The following is a 20,745-nucleotide window of genomic DNA, read 5'->3' as shown; positions in this document are numbered from 1 at the left end:
TCTTTTGTTGTCGAGGGTACTTTTTTGGGGACACACTGTATTGTTTACGTTTCATCACTATTTTTATCATTTACTGATCTCCACTCAAGAATATACTGGATTGATGTCTATATATTGTTTCTCGATAAGCTCTATGCCCGTCCACGGCCTTGTACCCAGGGTTTTATTGCCTACGCTCAAATTTTAAACCAATTTTTATGAAACTCTGGGCACTGGCTGTTTTCCGAGACACATGCACCTGTTCATCTCTACTTCAGAAGCTCTTACAGCGAGTCGGAACAAAAATTAACCGTTTCAAATATCAGTAATTCCACTTAATAATCACAATGCAAAGCGCCACGAATACCTAAATAACAAGAGTCGTCCACTTAGAGTATTTAGATTGTGTTAACGAGCTGGACAGCTCACCCTTTCACCAACTTTTGACGGCTCACGTACTAAATCCAATTCATTATTCACGAAGAATACATTGAAGACTACGTTTACACTCATGCACTTCTGTAGTTACGTTTAAGACTGTTATTGGCCTACAACAACTGACCCCTGTCAATTTTTAATTTACCAATTAGCAGGAGATGAAATAAAACACTGCCATAAATATTAAAATTGAATTCTGCATTTACATCCCGTCAAGCCAGGTGCTGTAATTCTTAGATTAGGCATTGCACATTGTTGCATATATTTGTTTATTATTGGGCGAAGTTTTTCAGGTTTGTTTCATACACTGTATTGCAAATATGTCGAACAGAGGAGTAAAAAACAAACATAATTTCACTACTGCAGTTAGTTCTTCACCACTGTCTCAATGTATTGTTATTACAGGCTGCGTAAATCCACTAGGGAAATTCATTCGCAAGAACTGATAAAGGCCCACCCAGAATTTCCAGAAAGGACGTGACGCGACAACGCCTTGCAATTTTTCAAAGTTTTTCACTTCCCAATAGCAAATAAATTTTAACCTATCATAATATTCTTGTAGATTATTAACAATAAAACATTTTGATTGCTCTGGCGTTCATAGGTTCCAAAACTTTCTTCTAGAGTTTAATTTTTATGTCATTCTGAAAACTGAAAATTTCGCGCCGCGTTGCCACATCGCGTCCGGTCTGTGTCTACCTGAAAAAGTAGGAAACGGTATATTTTTTCGAAGCGATTTTTTTACATGTACAATGTTTTTCCTACTGTGGAAAATGGGTTAATGAAACAGCCTTAACCAAAACGGCCATGTATATATCGAAAGACTTTATTTTGTCTTAATTTTGTTCCATCGTTCAACACAATTCGTTGTTAAATACGCTCTTGGATTACTTGCACCTCAGTTACACAGAGGGAAAGCCAGGGAACGAGGGTGTTGGTTGATTCACAATGAACGTAATTCAAGAAAAACTGGAGTGTTGTAGCTTTGGGTTGCCGTTAGTAAGACATAATCTTGAATCATTCTGTTGACCAAAGTTTAAATGTTCTATCGAAAGAGCTGGACGCGATGAACTGACCATCTAAACAAAAATAAGTCAAATATGGTATCTAATTGATGGAGGATTGGTGTAATATTAGGATATAACGCGTTACCTTTGGAAATATCCACACACGACACCTTTTGTTCATGACCAGCTAGAGTTTTTAAAGGAATCCAACCTGGATGTGTCCAGACCTGACAAATACAATCAGAGAATGATGATACAAAAAGGACAAACACACATGCATAAAACAATAAATGTAACAAATAATAACACTTACCTTTACTTTGCAGTCATAAGAACCAGACAACAAATATTGATCTATAAAAGTTTATTCCAGAGTTAATTAATTTTATTCCTGAGACAAACCAGACACATGAACGTTGTCTAATTATATTACTTGTAAGTCAAAACATAATCGCGTATGTATTATTGCAAATTCTTTGCATGTCTGACAGAAGACTTTCCCGCGATGTCTATGAAAGTTGACAGTTCTGCAGTGATTTGTCGAAAAACCTTTTCCAGCAGACAGTTTTGCGAAATATAAGAGAAAACATACTCCGAAAATAAACATCTTGTAAACCCAAGATATGAGTTGTTAAAAACAAGACCCAATATTCAAGGTGATATTTCGACTCTATGTTTGACAATGACTTTGAAATAGAGTCGAAATATCACATTGAATATTGTGTCTTGTTTTTAACAACTCAATTCTTGGGTTTACAAGATGTTTATTTTCGGAGTGTGTTTTCTCTTATATTTTCTGCAGTGAACAAACTGAAAAATTTTAAAACCAACGAAGCGAGTTTTTCACATGTTCTTGATTTCTGATACGCCTTGGTCAACTATATTAGACATATTTTAAGTAAATAACGTCCACCTACCATGAAATTTAACATACGAGATCAGATTTGTATGCGCCGGAATTGTGTAAATTGCTTTTCTTTTTCGCAAGTCCCAAATCATGACTTTCTGATCTTCGCTGCCCGTAGCTACGTGGTACCTACACGATAACAATGCGGCCAAAGATAAGACAATTTGCTTTCGCCGTTTACGACTCTTTACCCCAACTATCTCTCTCCCTAATCCCTATACAACGTTTGTCTCACCATCCCTAATATTACAAATAGAAACTTAAGATACTTTATATAAACTGATCTGTACTGACAAGTGTTTCATATCTCATAAAAACAGTTTCAGTGGTTTAATGATCAAGATGAAGAATGGTTTTTACCCGTTAGGTGCGAAGTCGATAGCCAAGACTTTTTGTAGATGACCATCTAAAGGCATGACACATTGGCCCGTTCTTAGGTCCCAAACAAGACCACGAGCATCTAAGCCACTAAAAGGTAGAATGACAGCTTGCACACTTCTATATCACTTCTATTCATTTTACTACAACCATATCTTACCATGTTCCTGTCAGTGAACCATCAGGATGAAAGGCAATATGGTAAACTTCTCGCGAGTGACCTTCCTGTAATTTATAATTTAGATACTGCAGTATATATGTACACATAACCCTCTAACATAGCTTGTATATAGTATGTATGATTTTGCTCGTAGGATAATCATACGAAATGAAATGAAATTCTTCACCTGATGCAATACTTCTTTGAGTTGATCCAAGTCCCACAGTCTCCACGAATAATCAAAACTAAACCAAAAAAAGCATGTCAAAAAAACAAAAGACAAAGGTCCCAAAGAGGGGAATATTACTGAGCAAGCTAAAATTTTCTTCATCTTATTTTTGTTGTAATTTTCCCATGTTGTACATAGAATGATGTATACAGTTTAGTAAGTGTAAAACTAAAGCTTTACACTGATTTACTTCTGGGAGAGAAACCGTTCCGTCAATAATGTGCAGTACTAACCAACATGTCGCAAGGAATCTTCCTGACGGATGATATGCAATACGAGATACTCGTTTGTCATGACCTTCAATATTTGCAATGGGTGTTTCCCTTGATATAGTAACATAACATATCCATTAATTTTGAATAAAATAATAGAAATAGGGTCTTACTAACATTTCACAACACAACCAATTACATCAAGGTATTTAAAGCATGTAGTGTCTTGACTTACGATTCCATGTTCCACAACCTTACATCACCATCAGCACCACAAGATGCCATGCATGGAACAGATGGTTCTAAAGAAACTGTAGCCTGAGGATGAAATACTACACCACCAACTCTTGAATTATGACCTCGCAAGGTTCTGATCAATGAACAGTCTGGTACAGACCACAATTTACATAATCCACTCCTGAAAAAAAAAACACATTATATTGGATAACTTTGTTCACAAGAGAACAAATAGGAACAGAAATAGAACTGTTAACTAATCACCATGAGCAAGTTGCCAGCATTTTAGAGTTTGGTGAAAATTGACAGTATGACAATGGTCGATCATCTCCAATCTGACTGCAGGAGTTTACAAGTGCCTAAGAAATAAATCAGAGTATCAGACAATTCAATTGTCAAAGGCCTGTAGTATTAATTACACAGTCTGTCTTACATTATGAAAGTACAGCTTAATTGCAATAGTTGCACATTACTCACTCGTAACCTTTTATGAAGTTCTTGTGTTTTTGCTGCTTTCTCAGCATCTGGCCTCGCTTGTAAAACCCGAGCCTTTTTCAACCTTTCATTTGCCCTAAATAATTAGTTTTGATAAATGCTACGTACACGTCCAAATTAAAGCAATAGAACAACAGCAGCAATAAAATTACTTCCTAAACTTGCTATAGGTAAAAATTAGGAGCATTATCTATATTAAGTAGTTACCTAGGAAATGAAAAATTTGCAATCCATATTCTAGAGACTTTCAGTTCAGGTGGACCTTCATGGTACCAAACTTCTTGTTCTTCTTCATCCTAATATAAAATTAAAAAAATATTAAATGAAGCTAAAATGAGGAAACAATGGGAATGTTTCTGACCTTTTTCTCCTGTTTAGTGACAGGTTCTGGTTCCTTCTCAACATCATCCCCTTAAATAAAGGGAAAATGATTTAATACATTTTAAAATTATGTCCTTGAATGTTCATTTACATCCTTACCAAATTCAGCGACAAGTTTTCTCAATCTGTCACGCCTTTCTACAGGACCTTCTCCAAATAAACCTAAGAATTAAGAATAGTTTAATTAAAATATACAATAAGTAACAACAAGTGCATGCAAACATGCAGGAATCATAGAATCATAGTTATGCAGGTGTACTTACAAATAGGCTGCTCAAGTTCTCTCAATCTTGCTTTTACTTCAGCGTCATTTGTTGGTACAACAACTGTGCGAGCCTATATATATCGAGTAACATCACATATACAGTAGTTATTGAAAAACAATTAAGAAACAAGTGATTATAAAATTTAAAAAACATTACTTTTTTTCGTTTTTCAAAATCAGCTAAAAGTTGTTGATATCTTTCAGTGTTTTTATCTTCTGATAGATCCAAATATTGCCCTGAAATATTTAATGTCAAGTCAAATTGATTGCGTATAGTTTTCATTAGTTTTAAACCATTTACTATAGGGGAGAAGCACTGACCTTTATTTAAATCAGTATGTTAGACATTCTAAGACTGAGTGCTCAAGATAGAGTTAAATTGACAAGTGCAATGACAGATGCAGGTCTCACAATTCACATGCTTGCAATTCAGCTTAAATGTTTCCAAAATGCTTTGAGAGAGTGAGGCTATCTAACACAAGCCAAATGCACAAGTACATATGCCCCCAGACAGGAAAACATTAGGTAAATACAATGAGCGAAACTTCTGGTATATATTGTCTAATGTGTGAAAGTATATGGTACATGGTTGATTGGTTAGGGTAAAGCAATCATTGGGTACTTGACTATACTTAAACTGAGCTACTTCCTCAGGCTTAGATATTGATAAACATTATGCAATTGATGCAATCAGTTAAATGGTATTTTTAGAAAATATTTACCATCTGAGACATTGATATTTTGTTGTTGTTGATTTTCAGATTTCTTCAAATGCTCGATCTCAAGTTTTCTTATTGTTTCCTCAAGGCTTCCGTAAAATATCCTTTGTTTCTTTACAGCTGGGACATCAATTTCATCGTCAGACATTCTTGCTTTAGATGGAAAATTTACAAAAAAATAAGAAATTTCTAAATAGTTTTCGTAGAAATGCAAAGCACAATTAGCAACATGTGCATGTGAGCCGATGTGTAAGGTTACAGCGGTTGTAGAAAATTGAGTGAAAATTACTTTATGTGGTCCCTATTATAGTGTAGACAGGAAAGTTTCCTTTGTATAAACACCGCCTGAGAACGCACCGACAAAGGAAATTTTCCTGTCCGTTCCGATCCAAAGGAGATTTTTCCTGAGTGGAAACTAGCGTTTAACCCCCTTTGGAGCTTGGCCTTCCCTCGCTCTTTAGATCTTCTTAATTAAGCCCCTTTAAACGAATAACACGAGTTACACCTTCTTAGACCTTCTTAGCCGGTCTCCTCGCCCCTCCTTAGTTAGACGAGCCCTAAGGAGTTATAAGGCGAGCCGAAAGCTTTTGATACGAATGTAGTCTGGGGCATGTCGCTTTACGTTTTAGTGGGTGGCCTCTCCACCTTCTTTATTGCGATCGAATGAGCCGAAAAGCGGCGTACGTAACCGCAATCGAATGAGCCGAAAAGCGGCCCGAGTCTTTCGTATAACGTTGAAACAACAGCGTTGCATTCGGAGGAAGATAATAGCACGAAAATAAACATTTTATTCTCAAGAAATATACTATACGCTAAACAAAAATAAATAAATGAGGGATACGTTTTATGCAACAGTAACATCTACAGACTGCAGTTTATATATTCATGCAAGCCCAATTGTCATCTTGTTCTTAACGTCTAGTCTTCAGTTTCCCTTTGATTTAGCCATTCTATGGCTTTCATGGTTTCGTCAATAGACGCGCGACGTAAAAAAGTTAGTAAGATCTAGAAGAAAGGAAAAACACTTGTGAAATCGGAAAAACATCAAGGTCGGACGACTCAGTGAGAAGGTGAAAAGTAGTGAATCCACAGTAATGAACTGCACTTTTATGATAAGATGCAAAACATTATTTGAAAGCTTTTTGGATTGCCATTGTCACTATTGCTAAATTTGGGGCTACATCACGGCACTTTGGGTCGCAATTGGAAATACCTGTTGTGCATAACCACAATAACTGACCTGTTTTTCAACTGGAATCTCTTCTTCATTAAATTGGTATTTCAATAAATCAAACCTCAGAGTCCAAGTTTCTTGTTCAAGCCAGCTATAAAATTTCAAATGTTTAGTTTTTCATCTTGATTGGAGGGAAATATTTATAGAAAGCTACAATACTAATTACTACCGACTGACAGCTTCTTTGCTATGCACCATACACGGCTTCCAAAGCAACAGCTGGCATATTGTAGCGGCTAATGAAATATCAGGTCTGTCATTCGGATGTCTTTGTAAAAGCTCTTTCACCAAACGTTGGATAGCTTTCGGCGCTCTAAACACAAAGCGCGTATTAAAAATTGTACCAACCCCGTACCCGGGAGCCAGATTGAAATTATACTTGTGGAAGAGGTAGTCAAAACAGTACAGACCCTTTCAACTCAGGTAGTTCAGTAACTTCGTAGGATTCTTTCTTTAAATTTGGGTCATCAAATGGATGTTTCTGACCAAACATCTCATAGGCAAGTGCACCCGCTGCCCACTCTGCAACAGAAATGTTGAAGATTTCGCACAGCAACGGCAACGCTCAGTCATATTACTCTTGTGTATTGCGTCAAGGGGTGGGTCTGTTGAATTGAGTTTTTGACTGATATAATGTGGTTTCAACATCTGATAAAAGCCGAAACACGATATTACCTAGCTTATTTTACAATCTATCATTACCTACCATCAGAACGACTGTAATCAAGTTTTTTGCCTCGACCAGGTTTTGCAAAAGCAATCTGAAAACAGTAATATATGTAATATTGTAACTATTATGTCCTGAACTGTAATGCTCGACGGATTGCACTAACAAAAAGAAATCCTTGTAATGTCGACATTTATGGTAATCATGCAGAGCTAGTTAAGCTGATGTTTAGTATAGCACCCAGGCGTTCAAGTTATAACAGTGGGATTATGTTTAGTGTTTTTTGGGACGTACGTATTAAAGTATATTTACGTACACGAACAAGATCTATATACAATGCGTCCCAAAAATAGTACCCTTAATGATTTTAATAGATTTAAACTTTTTTGGGGACACCCGGATTTATGGGATCTTTCTCTTTACCTCTGGGGCCATATGAAGCCAATTTCCTCCTTTGCTTGTTTCATCTGTCTCATAAGGCATATCAAAACCAATCTCCCTCTCCGCAAGAGCACAGTCAAAATCAGTTACAACCGAATGAGGCAGTCCGTCAGCGTTGTCATCAACTAAAATGTTATCATTTTTCAGATCGCGATGTGCCACTTTCTTGTTGTAAAGATGAAGCAAGCATTCAAGAAGTTGTGTTAGGAGAGCGATTGATTTTCTGGTATCAAGATTGTCTTTATGCTTTGAAATGTAATCTTGAAGTGTTCCTGGGAATCTATATTGATGTGAAAGAGATGGATCTCTTACTGGCTGGACAGTCAACGATGAAGGTATTGATTATTGTTGCTCATTTTTTTTAATGTTTACAATGCCTAATGCCTGCGCATGTTAACTTTGAAAAAGGGTGTAGTTGGGAGTTGTATACAACTTGCCCCAGGTTAGTACCTGAGGTGAAATCGTCACAAATCTTAATCATACACGCATGATAGAACCAACATTGTTATGTCACAGGTGCATTTTCAATGGATCAAACAACTATGGTTATATTATTTTAAACTGTCATTATCTTAAATGTTATTTTAAAATTTCATTTCAAATGTCAAAATCAGTAACTCAAATCACATACTTTTGCATGACAAAAAACTTTGTTCTGTTGCGTCCATATCCTCCAGGATTCAAACGTGATGGTAATGCTGCAGGATAACTTTCCTTTGCATCATAAAACTCTGGGGTGTCGTCAGAAAAATGTCCCAAAATTTTGATCACATTATAATGATCTTGTAGGTTTGTGTACCCTAATTCATCTGAAATAAATAAGTCAAATGACATTTATTCAAATCACAAAAAATTAGGAATATTTTTAATTAATCAACATTCTGATGCATTAAAATTTAACCTTTTAGTTATTGTATATGGATTCTTCATATCATCAATTTGTTTAAATTAATGATCAAACAGAATGCTAATAATTTTTTTAATAATTATTATAAGATCACAGCTTTATTCTTTGGGTTTTTTCTTTTATATTTCTTATAATGGTTGCACCTGATAGTCTTTTTAAATATCTACCTCTGATGTTTTGGGTTTCTTCATTGCTTGATAAGATGGCAAGTTCTTTGGAAAAAGCCTACCAAAATTTTAGACATTTACTAAATTTCCATTATTCAAATCTTGTGAGTCCCAAATTTTGGGATTAAATTTTTACTCACCTTCGTCAATGATACACTTTTAGAGTTAGTTCTATAGTTGTGCAGCATCTTTATAGCATACTAAAATTCATTGATTAATAATATGTCATATATCGAAACTAAATGTCATGTAATGATCATAAGCGAAATATTTATAGACCTGTTCAGGCTGTTCTCCATTAATTTCAGCAGCATAAACGGCTGAATTGCAAGAAGCTTTGCCAAGACGCTCTTTGATGTGATAATCTTTCAATGACTTTCCATTGTGGTTAAAAGGCTTTTCAGGAATGTTCTGAAAAATCAATTAACGCATTTAAGAAAAATTGTACAAAATACAGACGTACGTGAAAACCATGATTTTAGTTTTATAAACAGTAACTAATAATGACATTGAGGGGGACCATATTAATATATTTTGCTATGCCTGGCTAATTTCTTTTGAAAACAATTTTACTTTCAATAGAAATCAGCCTGGTGTCAGAATATATTAATATGGATTGATTCTATTGACACCCAGCCATGTACAGGCTGGATTTCTTCTAGCTTATAATGTTTCCAAATATTCAAACTTCTAGTTATTGTTGTTTTGCAGTTTGCCCAGTTTTATTACCATTTCTGTTTTTTGTAACATATCCTGTAGGCAGGGATGTAATTGTTGTTCTTTGAAAGAGCATGAATCAGACCTTGATTTACCATTTTCATTCTCTCCTAAAATGTCATACAACTAAACTTAGAGATGTAAGAGGTAGATGTGAGAGGTCATGACAGCAGTTAATCGATCATCATATAATGGCTAAAATTGAAATAAATGCAATTTAACATTGATATGGACACACTATAGGCTTTGATATGGACACACGCTACCTGTATATTTCTTATTTACATCTGCACTCCCATCACTTTTAGTTTTAGATTATTGAGTTACTTACCTAAATATGTGAATCCAACAAAAGCCAAAAACAGAGAGGTTGGGTTTCTCCTGTTTCTCACCATTTGACTGAAGATTGGGTTGCCTACTGTACATACAGTAAGACATATTCATTGAAATCTCATAGAATAAACTTCAAAATAAGTGTCGAATAGACATGTTACTTACATCTAACATGTGAAACTCTTGAGGTATTCCGCAGCCAGAGGGAAAAGAAAAAGGTTTTGAAGTTCTCAGGCTGTTTACTAGTTTTTTGTAGGACAACATTTTCATGGCTTGAATAACTAGAATGAGCTCCACTGCGAATGCCTAAAACAATGACAAATTCATTGAGTATTACCAAATTACTGCAAGGATGGTTTGGAAATAGTCCATGCACATTCTTCCCTAAACTTCAGACACTGTTCATTTGGAAATGAAATCTTGCACTTAATGATGCCCCCAGGTATAGACCCCCAGGTATATGGACCCCCAGGTATATGGACCCCCAGGTATGGACCCCCAGGTATGCACCATGATTCACATAATTATAAAGTATCATTGTATCAACTCTCATCAAGGCTCTACACATGACTCTTTCGCTGGGGGTCAGCGAATAAATAGACCTATTCTCATGTCAGTCGCTCTTGATGAAAATTTACAATGCACTTTTAATACACTAGACGTAATTGTTTATATATACAGTGGATTGTTAAAACGCCCTCAAATTAACTGAATAATATTACATAACATACCGTTTCTACCGTTTCTATTTATCACAGGCCTTAGTAAGCGAAATCCTGCCTCTAACGCCCGACGAAACATCTTGTTCAGTCAGTTTACATTTTGGTTTACATCTGATCTTGGTGGACCTTCTTGATGCAGAACAAAGATGAACTTCGAATAAAAATATTTTGATAATCACACAGCGGTAAGCCAGTGACCACTGAGCTATATTAATAAGTCACGGGTTAAATTGAGTTTTTTTTAACCACAGCTCACCCAAGACTTTTCACTATTTTCAGCTGGGAACGAATGAGCAAAGGCTCGGGGACAGAGGCGAAAGGAATCACACTAGGGAGGGAGGGGGGGGGCGATGAATTCCCAAGATATTAAGATGCCAGTCCCGTATCCTGCATGACTGATTTGCTCTCATGTTGCTGTCGCTCCTGCTACGCATATAGACTATTATAGTAAATCGTTTTCTGTGCTTTTCTGTGGTGTGAAAACCGGGGCAATTCTGGCCTTCAGGCTAGACACAGACCTTCTAGGCAATTCCATTCTACTTCTTTGAAATGGGACCACGGCGTTTTGAAATCTAGTTACAGTACACCTGGTACACTGACTGGTCTGTGTTTTAGGATTATCTTTATGAATGAGGTCAAAACTCCTAATCTACGGAAACCCTAAACACCTTAGGCCTAGGTGGCTTAGTGACACCACGGTGGTGACACTTATCAGTTATCACATGCACTAATAATTCTCACAAAACAAAACAGAATGAATGAATATACAGAACATTTTATATAATAAATGTTTTACATCTTTTAGTTCTTTCCGTATCATCTGAATAGGAAAAATCTTGAAGGTGAAAGTTTACCATCGTTTACTAAAGCTTTCTCAACGTCTTTAAATGAAGGCAGTTTATTTAGGTCTCCATAAGCAGCCAAAGCTGGTTTCGATGTTAATAATCTTTCTGATATTCTTTCCATGTCTTTAATAGTTACAGATTCTAAATTAGGGAAAATGGTTTAAAGTTTACTGTAAAAGAACCCTACCTCCTCCACAGGTGAGAAACAGAGTTTCAGATCGGATGATTTAAAAAACATTACACATCTTGAATTATAACACGTGTTGTCATGAAAGAACATTGTGAATAAACTTTATGTCTAAATAAAGCCACTAAACAATTAAGTATTACAGTGAAACTTACCGATTTTCTCGTACAGCTCTTGCGCGGAGTGTCGTTCCCCGAGTCCGAGAATTTGTCTGCAATAGACAAAAAAGATAAAACACTAAATTTTTGCTGAAATCTTGCTGTCACGCGTTCTATCAAAGTTCTATAAGATTTCTATGACATCTTTCAGATAATCTGATTAGTTCTATGAACACAGGTGACACACGTTGATTGAATGAGCTTACTGCGCACCCGTGAAGGGTGTCTCTCTGAAAGTGAGATCACTCAAAACCCAAAAGATTGGGGTGAATCCAACATAACATTAAAGACATAGTGGTAGAAGAATTATCAGGTCAATAGTTAGAATACTCACCTTCCAATATCTTCAAACATTACAATACGAGATTCCAGGTTCATCATCAGCATTGATTGAAGCTGCTTCTTGGCACGCGAGACCTCAACCTGAAAATATGAACGAGATCGAATGCCTTCTTATTTATCAACATTTATGGTGATCGAAAGTTACTTAAAGAGAAAGATACAGTAACTTACATCGTTAAATTCACCACGTATTAAATTGAAATATTCGTATAGAAGTGTCTGAACCAGATTAGGAAGCTGAAATAAAGGTAATAATTTAGAAGAGAGAGAAAAAAGAAAGGAACCTTGGAGGAACGTGTGTATCTTATAACCAGTAAAACAAGAGGCGCCCATAATTTCTCGAAATGAAGAAATAATTGAAAACATCTCCCAGGTTTATGGCATGATCATGCACTCACCTGGCTTGGATGAGAGCTTGCATTGATACAAAATATTCCACTATCCACGTAGCTGTGATTGAATGCCGTACATGCGTAGATCCAGTGATAGCGATTCAAGACATTCAAATATAGTCGTGAATACATGCCTTTTCCAGGCCCTCCAGCTGAGAATGAACCTCCTCCACCCATGAGAGCATTAAGGACGGCAAAGGCGAAGAAATCAGGGTCAGTAAAAGATACACTTTCTAACCCGAGGGAGACGTGAGCCAGGTCTGGTAATGGTGTAGGACCAAGGTTTAATTGCGACTCTGCACGATGTTCCTGAAAATGAATATTTATTAACTCTTAAAGAAAAGTTACTCGCTGCAGACAAAATTATACAATTCCATCTCAAGAATTGAATTCCACTTCAGGATTGTGTGCCTATCCCGTAGAACGATGAAATTGACTCCCCTTACAGAAATGAAGCGGCATAGTCTGATATCTCAAACACAATGATATCCAACCTCTCTAAAGCAGGGATAAACATAGTAACTGATTTTATCGGATAATGAACATACTGTAATAATTCCACCAGTGAATTGTGCGACTGACTGGTCTGTTGATGTCACTTCGTTGTGGTCCCAGGTTGTACTTGCGCTGACAAAATATTTCTCGGCCAGCTCGACTGTCTCCTCGTGATTTACATTGACCGCCGAAAGAACCATTCTTGATGGCTCGTAATATCGTGACATGTAATCTTTCATAACTGATGCGTTAATACTGGAGAGATTTTCTCTAGGGCAAAGTTTGCGCAGTCCTAACGTGTTATCTCGATAACCAGCCTAGAATAGAAGAAAGAGTATTGTGAGATTAGGTAAAAATGAATGACAACTTTTTTAGTGTTTAGTGCTAATGTAATGGTTCATTCATCGTGCGGAGAAGAAGTATTAGTGGTTTTCTATGTAACACATAAATCTATATATGAAACAGTCTACTAGAAACTACAAAAGGAAACAGAAGTGGTAGATTTTTGGGAAAGGGTGTGGCAATTCATTGGTAGATCTGGGTCAGTTAACCTATCTTTTTGTTAAAAGCCTACTTTGGATAAAATGAATATGATTTCATATACATGTCAAATCACCCCAAATTTGCCACATCAAATTGGTGTTCTATAGGATTCTTTTCCAGTTATATTTATGAGCAGCAAAGTTAATACAGGTAAATGCAAAAGATTTGAATGTTTAATATACATACAGCATGTATCAAGTCTGTTAGAATAGGTTCAGGATCTGGACTCAACTCCAAATTTTCCAGTTCGAATTCAACAACCTCTTTTTGGCTTGCCACCTAAATATGTTTAGTGCAGTCAATTCACCCATCAGAAAGCAAGCTCATAAAATCAACTATCAAACAGTTTTATCATTAAATATCCATGGATACTTATATTATATTCAATTTTGTATAATTTTCAGAAAAATCTATACAATAATCATAGTTTCTTTCTTACAAGATCATCATCAATATCTTGTCTAAAAATTCCATCTGATAAAATATTCATAACCATTTCTAAACCCTCAGTAAAAGTAGATGTGGCATATACTATGGCATCCCTAAAACAAAGAGATGAACAAAGTGCTTCTTTTAGTACAAATAATGTGTAGTTTGAAACAAATGGTATGACAAAAGTTGCTCCATTTGGTAGCCAAAACGGGCAGTCTAGTTTTCATTTTATATTTTTAATTTGTTCTGAACAGTTGGAAAAATTGTTTTCCATGGTAAGCACATATAAATTACAGGTCAGTACATTTACTAGTACATACAATGTGTAAGAAAGCACCCTGGCAGGGCATTAATTCAAACAAAGGCTTTCCTTATCCAGCAGTTTCTTACCGAAATGATTGACAATCAGCATTCCCACCATGCTTTTCAAGCTCATTCAAGATTTCTTCATTAGATTTGAACTGCTTTGTTCTCTAAATATTAAAGATTATATATTCAGATTATAATCCCAAGCTATACTAATTAGTAACTTCTCAACATGCCATGCCCATAGCCAACCTCTTTTAACTTCTCAGAACAACATTGTAACTTGATGAAACTTTACAATGCACTTTACTAATGACACATGGATCAATTTATTTATTGCTATAAATAATCAGTTTTAAAATCTGCATTTATTATAATAGATACACTAATTTATTTCGTATGATAAGGTACTTCAAGTTATATATAGCCAAACACAATTATACAACTTACCTTAAATGCCATTTTCTCAATAACATGTGACAGCCCACCTGGATGATCAACTTCATATCGAGAACCAGCATCAATAAGAACTAGATATTAAGATATAATAATTAAACTGAATGTGTCAAGGTTTCCCTTCTCATACTCAACAAAAGCCAAATGACTTGGTAATACAATAGGTGGCTGATGTAATACAATATTTCTACATGCATGCAGCAGTGTTAAATCAATATAATTGCTGGTTTAAATACAACGAAATACAGACGTTTACATTCTGATTATTTAAGATCAGTGATCTTAAGATCACCTAATTAATAAGGGCCTGAGGAAAAAAAGTCTAAACGACAGAACTGCTCAGGGTGTCTTGTTGCATGAGAATGATGAGATCAGTGGTTTCCTACATTTTTGGTACAATAAAATTCAGAATTCTGACTACATGGTGCATGAGGAAAATAATGGTACTATGTACAACCTGGAAGGCTGGAACCACCTCAAAGCCATCATTAGCTGTACCATTGATTCTAAAATTTATACATCAAATAGGAATAAATATACCACTTTAACCTACCGCCTATTGTAGAAAATTGACCAAACGACTCTTCAGATGCAACTGTAAGACCATTCTCTAATTTTGTTATTTTAGTTTCATTACTTTCATAGGAATCAAGAACTACTGATGAATTTGGTGCTTTCATATTTGGCAATGGTTTATTGAGTGGAAACCCCTTTGCTTCGCTGAAGAAACGTAAACAAAACGAACACTCTTGTTTACTAAACAGTAATTTCGCTGCTGGAGTTTTCCTCCAGATCATTATTCTGCGTGAACAAGCCGCCATATTCTCTTCTGGGGAACGTGGAATATCAGTCAATATCTATGATCTATAACCACATTTCGTATTACATCTCCAGAGGTATGAATCCTATATGTATATTTGCCCAATTTTAGGACCACCATGCCAATGCGCATGCTGCGCTACCAACCTGTCATGCAGGCTGCGATTTTACTTTTTCGCGGCGAATTTTTTTCGCAAACCAATCACATCACCGGATTTCAGATATCGCTTTCCCACCCCGTAGTGAGCACAGAGAAAAGACCCCTGGGTACGCGGTTGATTCGCCTAGTGGAGAACGGGCTTTAGGGAAATTCCCTTACGGTGGGCTGGGTGGGGGATGCTTTTGGTGGGGGAGTAGGGAGTCCCTACGGCGAAGAGGTATTTTGTAGGGAAACGTAGGTGATTTCTTTTCAGTTTTCGACAATACTATTTCCTCTTCTCAAATCGACAAAGCCGACAGAATATAACGACAACTAAATCTACCACACGATCTAAACCTACCACATACTCATCCAAAATAATTCACGAAGGACTTGCTCGCGATGTTTTGAAATCAATGTGTTGAATTTACGACCTAGTTTTTTTAACACACCCATAGACAAAGCATGAAAATGCCTCGAAATATTTTCCCAACTCGGACAGCCGTTCATTATATCAGTTGACAGTTGCACTATGAGTATTAGCCTAATTGGACTCACACAAAATAACTCTGGGTTGACAGTGTTAATAGCAGCAGGTAAAGTGGGGGGAATGGATTTTCAGACGTAGAGGACTTCCCCTCCTATAGATGAAATTAAGGCTCCGTTTACACGGAACCGCACAAATTTGGGACCGTGCTCATTGGCATGAGCACCTGAGCCGGTTTTCTAACAAGGTTGCCAGATTTGACCATAATGAGCACAGAAAGACGATAGTTAAGAGTTGGATGATTTATTGATTGTTTTCCATTACATTTATTTAATAGTAATAAATAGAAAAATAACATGAACTGATGAACATACAGCAATATATTTACCTATCGTATACATGTTTAGTAAAATACATACATACTGACCTTCTATGGTTTTATATATGTTTATTAAAATTGTATGCTATTTTTTAGCGTTTCTTTTTGACTTTTTTTTTGTGATAAAAGTTTGTTACTTCACATGCTTAACAGTCAACGAATGATACATAAACTTTCAAAACTAGCTTGGAAAATGTCAAATGCCATTAGATGAAGCAAAATATAGGTAGGAAAATGCATAAATGGTGGACATTATTATCATTAGGATAAAAGGAATAGAAAAATTTTCATCAACGAGAACGCAGGTTCGACATTTTCCAAAGACAAGTTTCAATTTATAAGCTACAAGACTATAACACAGCTAACGAGCCTGGCCTGCTCAAGACACAAAAGTTCTAATATCACACAATTAATATACAATACAACAACTATACTATCATATTGAAACCCAGTATCTATACCTAATATGTGATGTATGTTTAAACTTATTTGTTTTCTCATGAATCTTTTTGCATTTTTTCCTATTTTCTATTTTTTATAAATTATAATATTTTTAAATAACAAAATGAAGGCACATATTGAAAATAATACTAATAAACACAAGTTAAATCCTCAGGATTTGCAACAATTCTAGACCTACTTCTTCTAGATTGACTCTCCTTGAAGCAACCATCACTAGACACAGCCATCAACTAAATTTTCTAATCCTCACAAATGACCACAATGGTCAATAAGTTACCAAATTGTGATAGTTATTTTACCATGTTTTTCTTTATTTTTTTTTTGAGTTATTTCCGGCAGTATGCCTAAATCTTCATTTCTAACTACTGATTTTAACTACAGTACTTGCTGTATGTATGAACTATGCACTTAAAATATTAACTTCACCTGGGGGTTTTATAACCACTTTAAAACACTCGATCTGCATATGAATTTGCTTGACTGGTGTTAGGCTGACCTGCAGCACCTCTGGGTCTGTTGGCAGCTGGTAATCCTGCAGCCCTACGTGGAGGTGCAAGGTATTCAAACATGGATTGGTTATGCCTCGCTAAGGTAGGAGATATATCACATGGCATTGGGTCTGTCCAGAAGAAGTCATGATTCAAAGCAGCATCACTGTCAAGCCTTTGTTTTGGATCAAGCATCAACATTTTATCAATAAGATCCAAAGCATTCACATCACGAACATAACTTTTAAGCCTCTCTTTCACCCTTCGTTTTAAACCTCGAGCCAATGTCATCTTCTCATACAACTCCAGCTGTTCAACACCTGGCCAAACATCTGAAGAAATTGAACCACAGAGATGGCTAATAAGCGTGAGCTGATGTAGTTCGGTGCTGCCTTGCATTATTGGAGTACGGGTCCACATTTCAGCTATTATACAACCTGCACCCCAAATATCAATAGGTGGGCCATAATCACGTTCACCAAGCAATAATTCAGGAGGTCGACACCAAAGTGTTACAACTCTGTTGGTATATCTCTGTTTCTCTTCACTGATATGAATTGCTCTTGCAAGCCCAAAATCAGCAAGCTTAAGGACTCCAGATTTGGTTATAAGAACATTTGAAGCTTTCATGTCTCTGTGTAATATTTTGTTACTATGTATGAAGTATAAGGCATTCATCAGCATTTGTGCAATCTTTTTTACCTCAGCAATACTGAATTTTACTTGGTGATTGCTAAGCAAGCCAGCTAGATCATGTTCACAAAACTCCAACACTAAATAGATGCTTGCTTTATTCCGGTTGTATGGTGAAGCTGAAATAACAAAATTTTTTTTTTAGAACCTTGAGGGCAAAAACGTAAATAGCCAAGTTTTGTCATTTCTAATTGACTTTGCAATTGTGAAATATATGAACATACCTTTAGTTCGACATATTTCAATTAGGTTAACAATATTGTCATGATTAAGAAGCTGGAGGATTTTAATTTCCCGTAGAGCTGTGATTGGAAACTAATGGAGGGTGAAAACACCACATCAGTCTACATACACAACGCTAAAACAACATTGTTTGAAATAGGAAATATTAATACCCCTTCTTTCTCATTGTCCATCATCACCTTCTTGAGTGCAACAAGACGCCTTGATCCCTTCCTTTCCTGTGCTTTAAATACCTCACTATAAGAAATGTAAAAAGACAATTCTAACTATATATTATGACATTTGCAATGCATGCATTTGAACTGTAATTTAAAGTTTTAAGTTATGGTACACTTAATTAACCTGACATTTTTCTTTAATGTTAACTGGGCAATACTTTTGCCACGGAGCACAAAATTGAAATATTTTCTACTGGTATAATAAGCATGTGGCTGAATTTCACCAAAGGCATGTTAAGTGCACTGTTTTTGATTATGGTTGTTTCTTTGTGTTGCATGTGTAAATACTATGATAAAAACGATTTGCTGCGGGTGCATGTAGTTGCCACTAGCCCACTCATCATGAATGCAACTCTGCAACTACCAAACACTAATCACCTTTCCTAAGGGAAAACTGCTCTGAATTTGGTACATGCTGTGTAACAAATCACAGATATCACTAATGAAAAACAATGGAAATTACTTTCTGTGTGGTATTCTGCAAGGTAGTAGCACAAACTGCAGCAAAATATATTAATTCCACCTGCTATTTGTGTTGATTTAAGACATGGCCGCATGGATTTTTTTTGGCAGATTTTCTCTTTTCAATGGGTCATTAAAAACATTTTGTTAACAGTTGTATAAGCTTGGCTTGGCTTATCTGCTTTGTTAAATTTGTTAAGTAGAATACACTAGGGGCACTTTCCTTTAGGAGGCCAAAATGGTCAGACTAGTCATATTTTGAATTGAAATGAGTATTTTGTCAAGAATATAGCAGTGATATTGCATTTCCCATGCTACGAAGATGTAAATAACAGTATACTTGAATGCAGAGTTCTTAAAACACCATAAAATACTGTAATACAACACATGACTGGTCTGGCTATTTTTACTATATAATGGAATGCACCCTTGGGAGCTAAAATCACTGTCAAATCATCTGTGTAGCAAAGCTTTTAAGGACAGGTTTACTTATTCCGTTAAAGAGAAATCATTTGTGGTTAGCCTAATCCTAACATGAATTTTAGCTTGTTGCCGGCTAATGAGTTAGATGGAAGAACTATCTATATTCTTATTTATGTTTTGTAGACACTTTACTAGTGAAATATTGAATGAATTAATATAATATTGAATGAATTCAAATGTTTATTGGTTTAATCTTATAATTCATGTGCATTTGTTCTGAAAAATAGTAAATATCTGTTTAAGAATGTGTTTCTTTACTGTGATGTTCAATTGAGTTAGGAAGGTGTAAATATTTTGAATCATCAGAGAAATAGTTTTGCATCTGTGCTCAAGATGGTTGACCTTTCAAGTGGGTTTTATTGTAGTATGAAAATGGCACAATATTGACAAGATTTCTATTAAATACACAACAGAGTGGTATTTAGGCAATAGTCAACAATAATCTGTGGTAGTTTACAAAAACTGACATGGTTTAGCCATAGTTCTTAAGACCAAAAACAGAGAATATCAGAATAACACTGATAGTGATAGAAATCCTTGCAATTTCCCAAACTATTTGTTTACAGTTCCAATACTCAATTAGTCACAAAACGTTTAAGAAATGTTACTTCTGATGACAGTATCAGAAATATCATTTCTTTTTTATTACCTGGTCTAAATTTATATAAATTCACAAAAGTTCATAGTGCGAAATCCGGAATTCATAAATAAGCATTTGTAATAGCAGAATAATCACTTTAATCAATCAAAGCAGTCATCGAAACGATATTTATTAAATTGAAAAACTTCAGAAATAGAGTAAAGCGCACAAAATGGACGAAAAGAAGACGAAGGAATTGTGTGTAAATATCAACAAAACAACCAAGTTCCAACGGTAACAAGCCCCACAACTCCACAAGCGTCGTCTTACCCAAATGTTCCTTGACCAATTTTGAGTAATCTCTCGTATTTTGTAACTTCATGGCAATAAGGAAAGTCGAAGTTACTAATGCTCATTACACACTACACTTTTCTGACGGTTTTGAAGCGAAATTTGGAGTAAAAACCACCAAAATTTCATGAAATTTTCCACAAGAGTGAAACTTCAAAATTGAGGAATAATTCAGTTGGCAGGACCCGGA

The 20,745-nt window shown here is 35.7% G+C and overlaps 4 protein-coding genes across 6 annotated transcripts; all 4 read right to left on the bottom strand.

The window, feature by feature from the left end:
- Nucleotides 1-1,011: 1,011 nt before the first annotated feature.
- Nucleotides 1,012-5,617, bottom strand: LOC114533607 (U4/U6 small nuclear ribonucleoprotein Prp4-like). Its single transcript, XM_028555163.1, has 17 exons — nucleotides 5,411-5,617; nucleotides 4,846-4,925; nucleotides 4,687-4,759; nucleotides 4,523-4,585; nucleotides 4,404-4,453; nucleotides 4,250-4,338; nucleotides 4,025-4,118; nucleotides 3,812-3,906; nucleotides 3,546-3,728; nucleotides 3,332-3,421; nucleotides 3,057-3,114; nucleotides 2,870-2,934; nucleotides 2,692-2,799; nucleotides 2,342-2,460; nucleotides 1,738-1,778; nucleotides 1,570-1,651; nucleotides 1,012-1,496 (listed from the first exon to the last, which is right to left on the bottom strand). Exons 1-17 carry the CDS (start codon nucleotides 5,553-5,555, stop codon nucleotides 1,435-1,437), a joined length of 1,497 nt encoding a protein of 498 aa, XP_028410964.1. The 5' UTR covers nucleotides 5,556-5,617; the 3' UTR covers nucleotides 1,012-1,434.
- Nucleotides 5,618-6,175: 558 nt separating this feature from the next.
- On the bottom strand, nucleotides 6,176-10,799 carry LOC114533614 (serine/threonine-protein kinase PINK1, mitochondrial-like). Of its 3 annotated transcripts, none has more exons than XM_028555174.1 (14): nucleotides 10,605-10,799; nucleotides 10,039-10,179; nucleotides 9,872-9,958; nucleotides 9,553-9,650; nucleotides 9,103-9,234; nucleotides 8,964-9,023; nucleotides 8,824-8,881; nucleotides 8,381-8,558; nucleotides 7,732-8,029; nucleotides 7,348-7,402; nucleotides 7,052-7,163; nucleotides 6,811-6,954; nucleotides 6,648-6,732; nucleotides 6,176-6,412 (listed from the first exon to the last, which is right to left on the bottom strand). In XM_028555174.1, exons 1-14 carry the CDS (start codon nucleotides 10,672-10,674, stop codon nucleotides 6,326-6,328), a joined length of 1,605 nt encoding a protein of 534 aa, XP_028410975.1. In that variant the 5' UTR covers nucleotides 10,675-10,799; the 3' UTR covers nucleotides 6,176-6,325. The 3 variants fall into 3 exon arrangements, with proteins under 3 accessions (XP_028410975.1, XP_028410976.1, XP_028410977.1); XM_028555175.1 differs by having other exon boundaries at nucleotides 9,872-9,955; XM_028555176.1 differs by having other exon boundaries at nucleotides 10,614-10,799.
- Nucleotides 10,800-11,354: 555 nt separating this feature from the next.
- Nucleotides 11,355-15,641, bottom strand: LOC114533626 (mitochondrial-processing peptidase subunit alpha-like). The gene is made up of 11 exons (XM_028555197.1): nucleotides 15,305-15,641; nucleotides 14,746-14,825; nucleotides 14,380-14,462; nucleotides 13,997-14,099; nucleotides 13,744-13,836; nucleotides 13,068-13,331; nucleotides 12,526-12,828; nucleotides 12,299-12,364; nucleotides 12,120-12,208; nucleotides 11,783-11,838; nucleotides 11,355-11,581 (listed from the first exon to the last, which is right to left on the bottom strand). Exons 1-11 carry the CDS (start codon nucleotides 15,570-15,572, stop codon nucleotides 11,412-11,414), a joined length of 1,575 nt encoding a protein of 524 aa, XP_028410998.1. The 5' UTR covers nucleotides 15,573-15,641; the 3' UTR covers nucleotides 11,355-11,411.
- An 856-nt stretch (nucleotides 15,642-16,497) lies between these two features.
- LOC114533662 (cyclin-dependent kinase 9-like) lies at nucleotides 16,498-20,729 on the bottom strand. The gene is made up of 4 exons (XM_028555247.1): nucleotides 20,535-20,729; nucleotides 18,614-18,698; nucleotides 18,443-18,533; nucleotides 16,498-18,337 (listed from the first exon to the last, which is right to left on the bottom strand). Exons 1-4 carry the CDS (start codon nucleotides 20,618-20,620, stop codon nucleotides 17,484-17,486), a joined length of 1,116 nt encoding a protein of 371 aa, XP_028411048.1. The 5' UTR covers nucleotides 20,621-20,729; the 3' UTR covers nucleotides 16,498-17,483.
- Nucleotides 20,730-20,745: the final 16 nt, after the last annotated feature.

This window comes from Dendronephthya gigantea, unplaced genomic scaffold, assembly GCF_004324835.1.
Source record: "Dendronephthya gigantea isolate DGI-Jeju-01 unplaced genomic scaffold, DenGig_1.0 000093F, whole genome shotgun sequence".
Taxonomy (NCBI): Eukaryota; Metazoa; Cnidaria; class Anthozoa; order Malacalcyonacea; family Nephtheidae; genus Dendronephthya; species Dendronephthya gigantea.
Note: the sequence above shows the minus strand (reverse complement) of the source record. Positions and strands in the feature narration are given on the sequence as shown.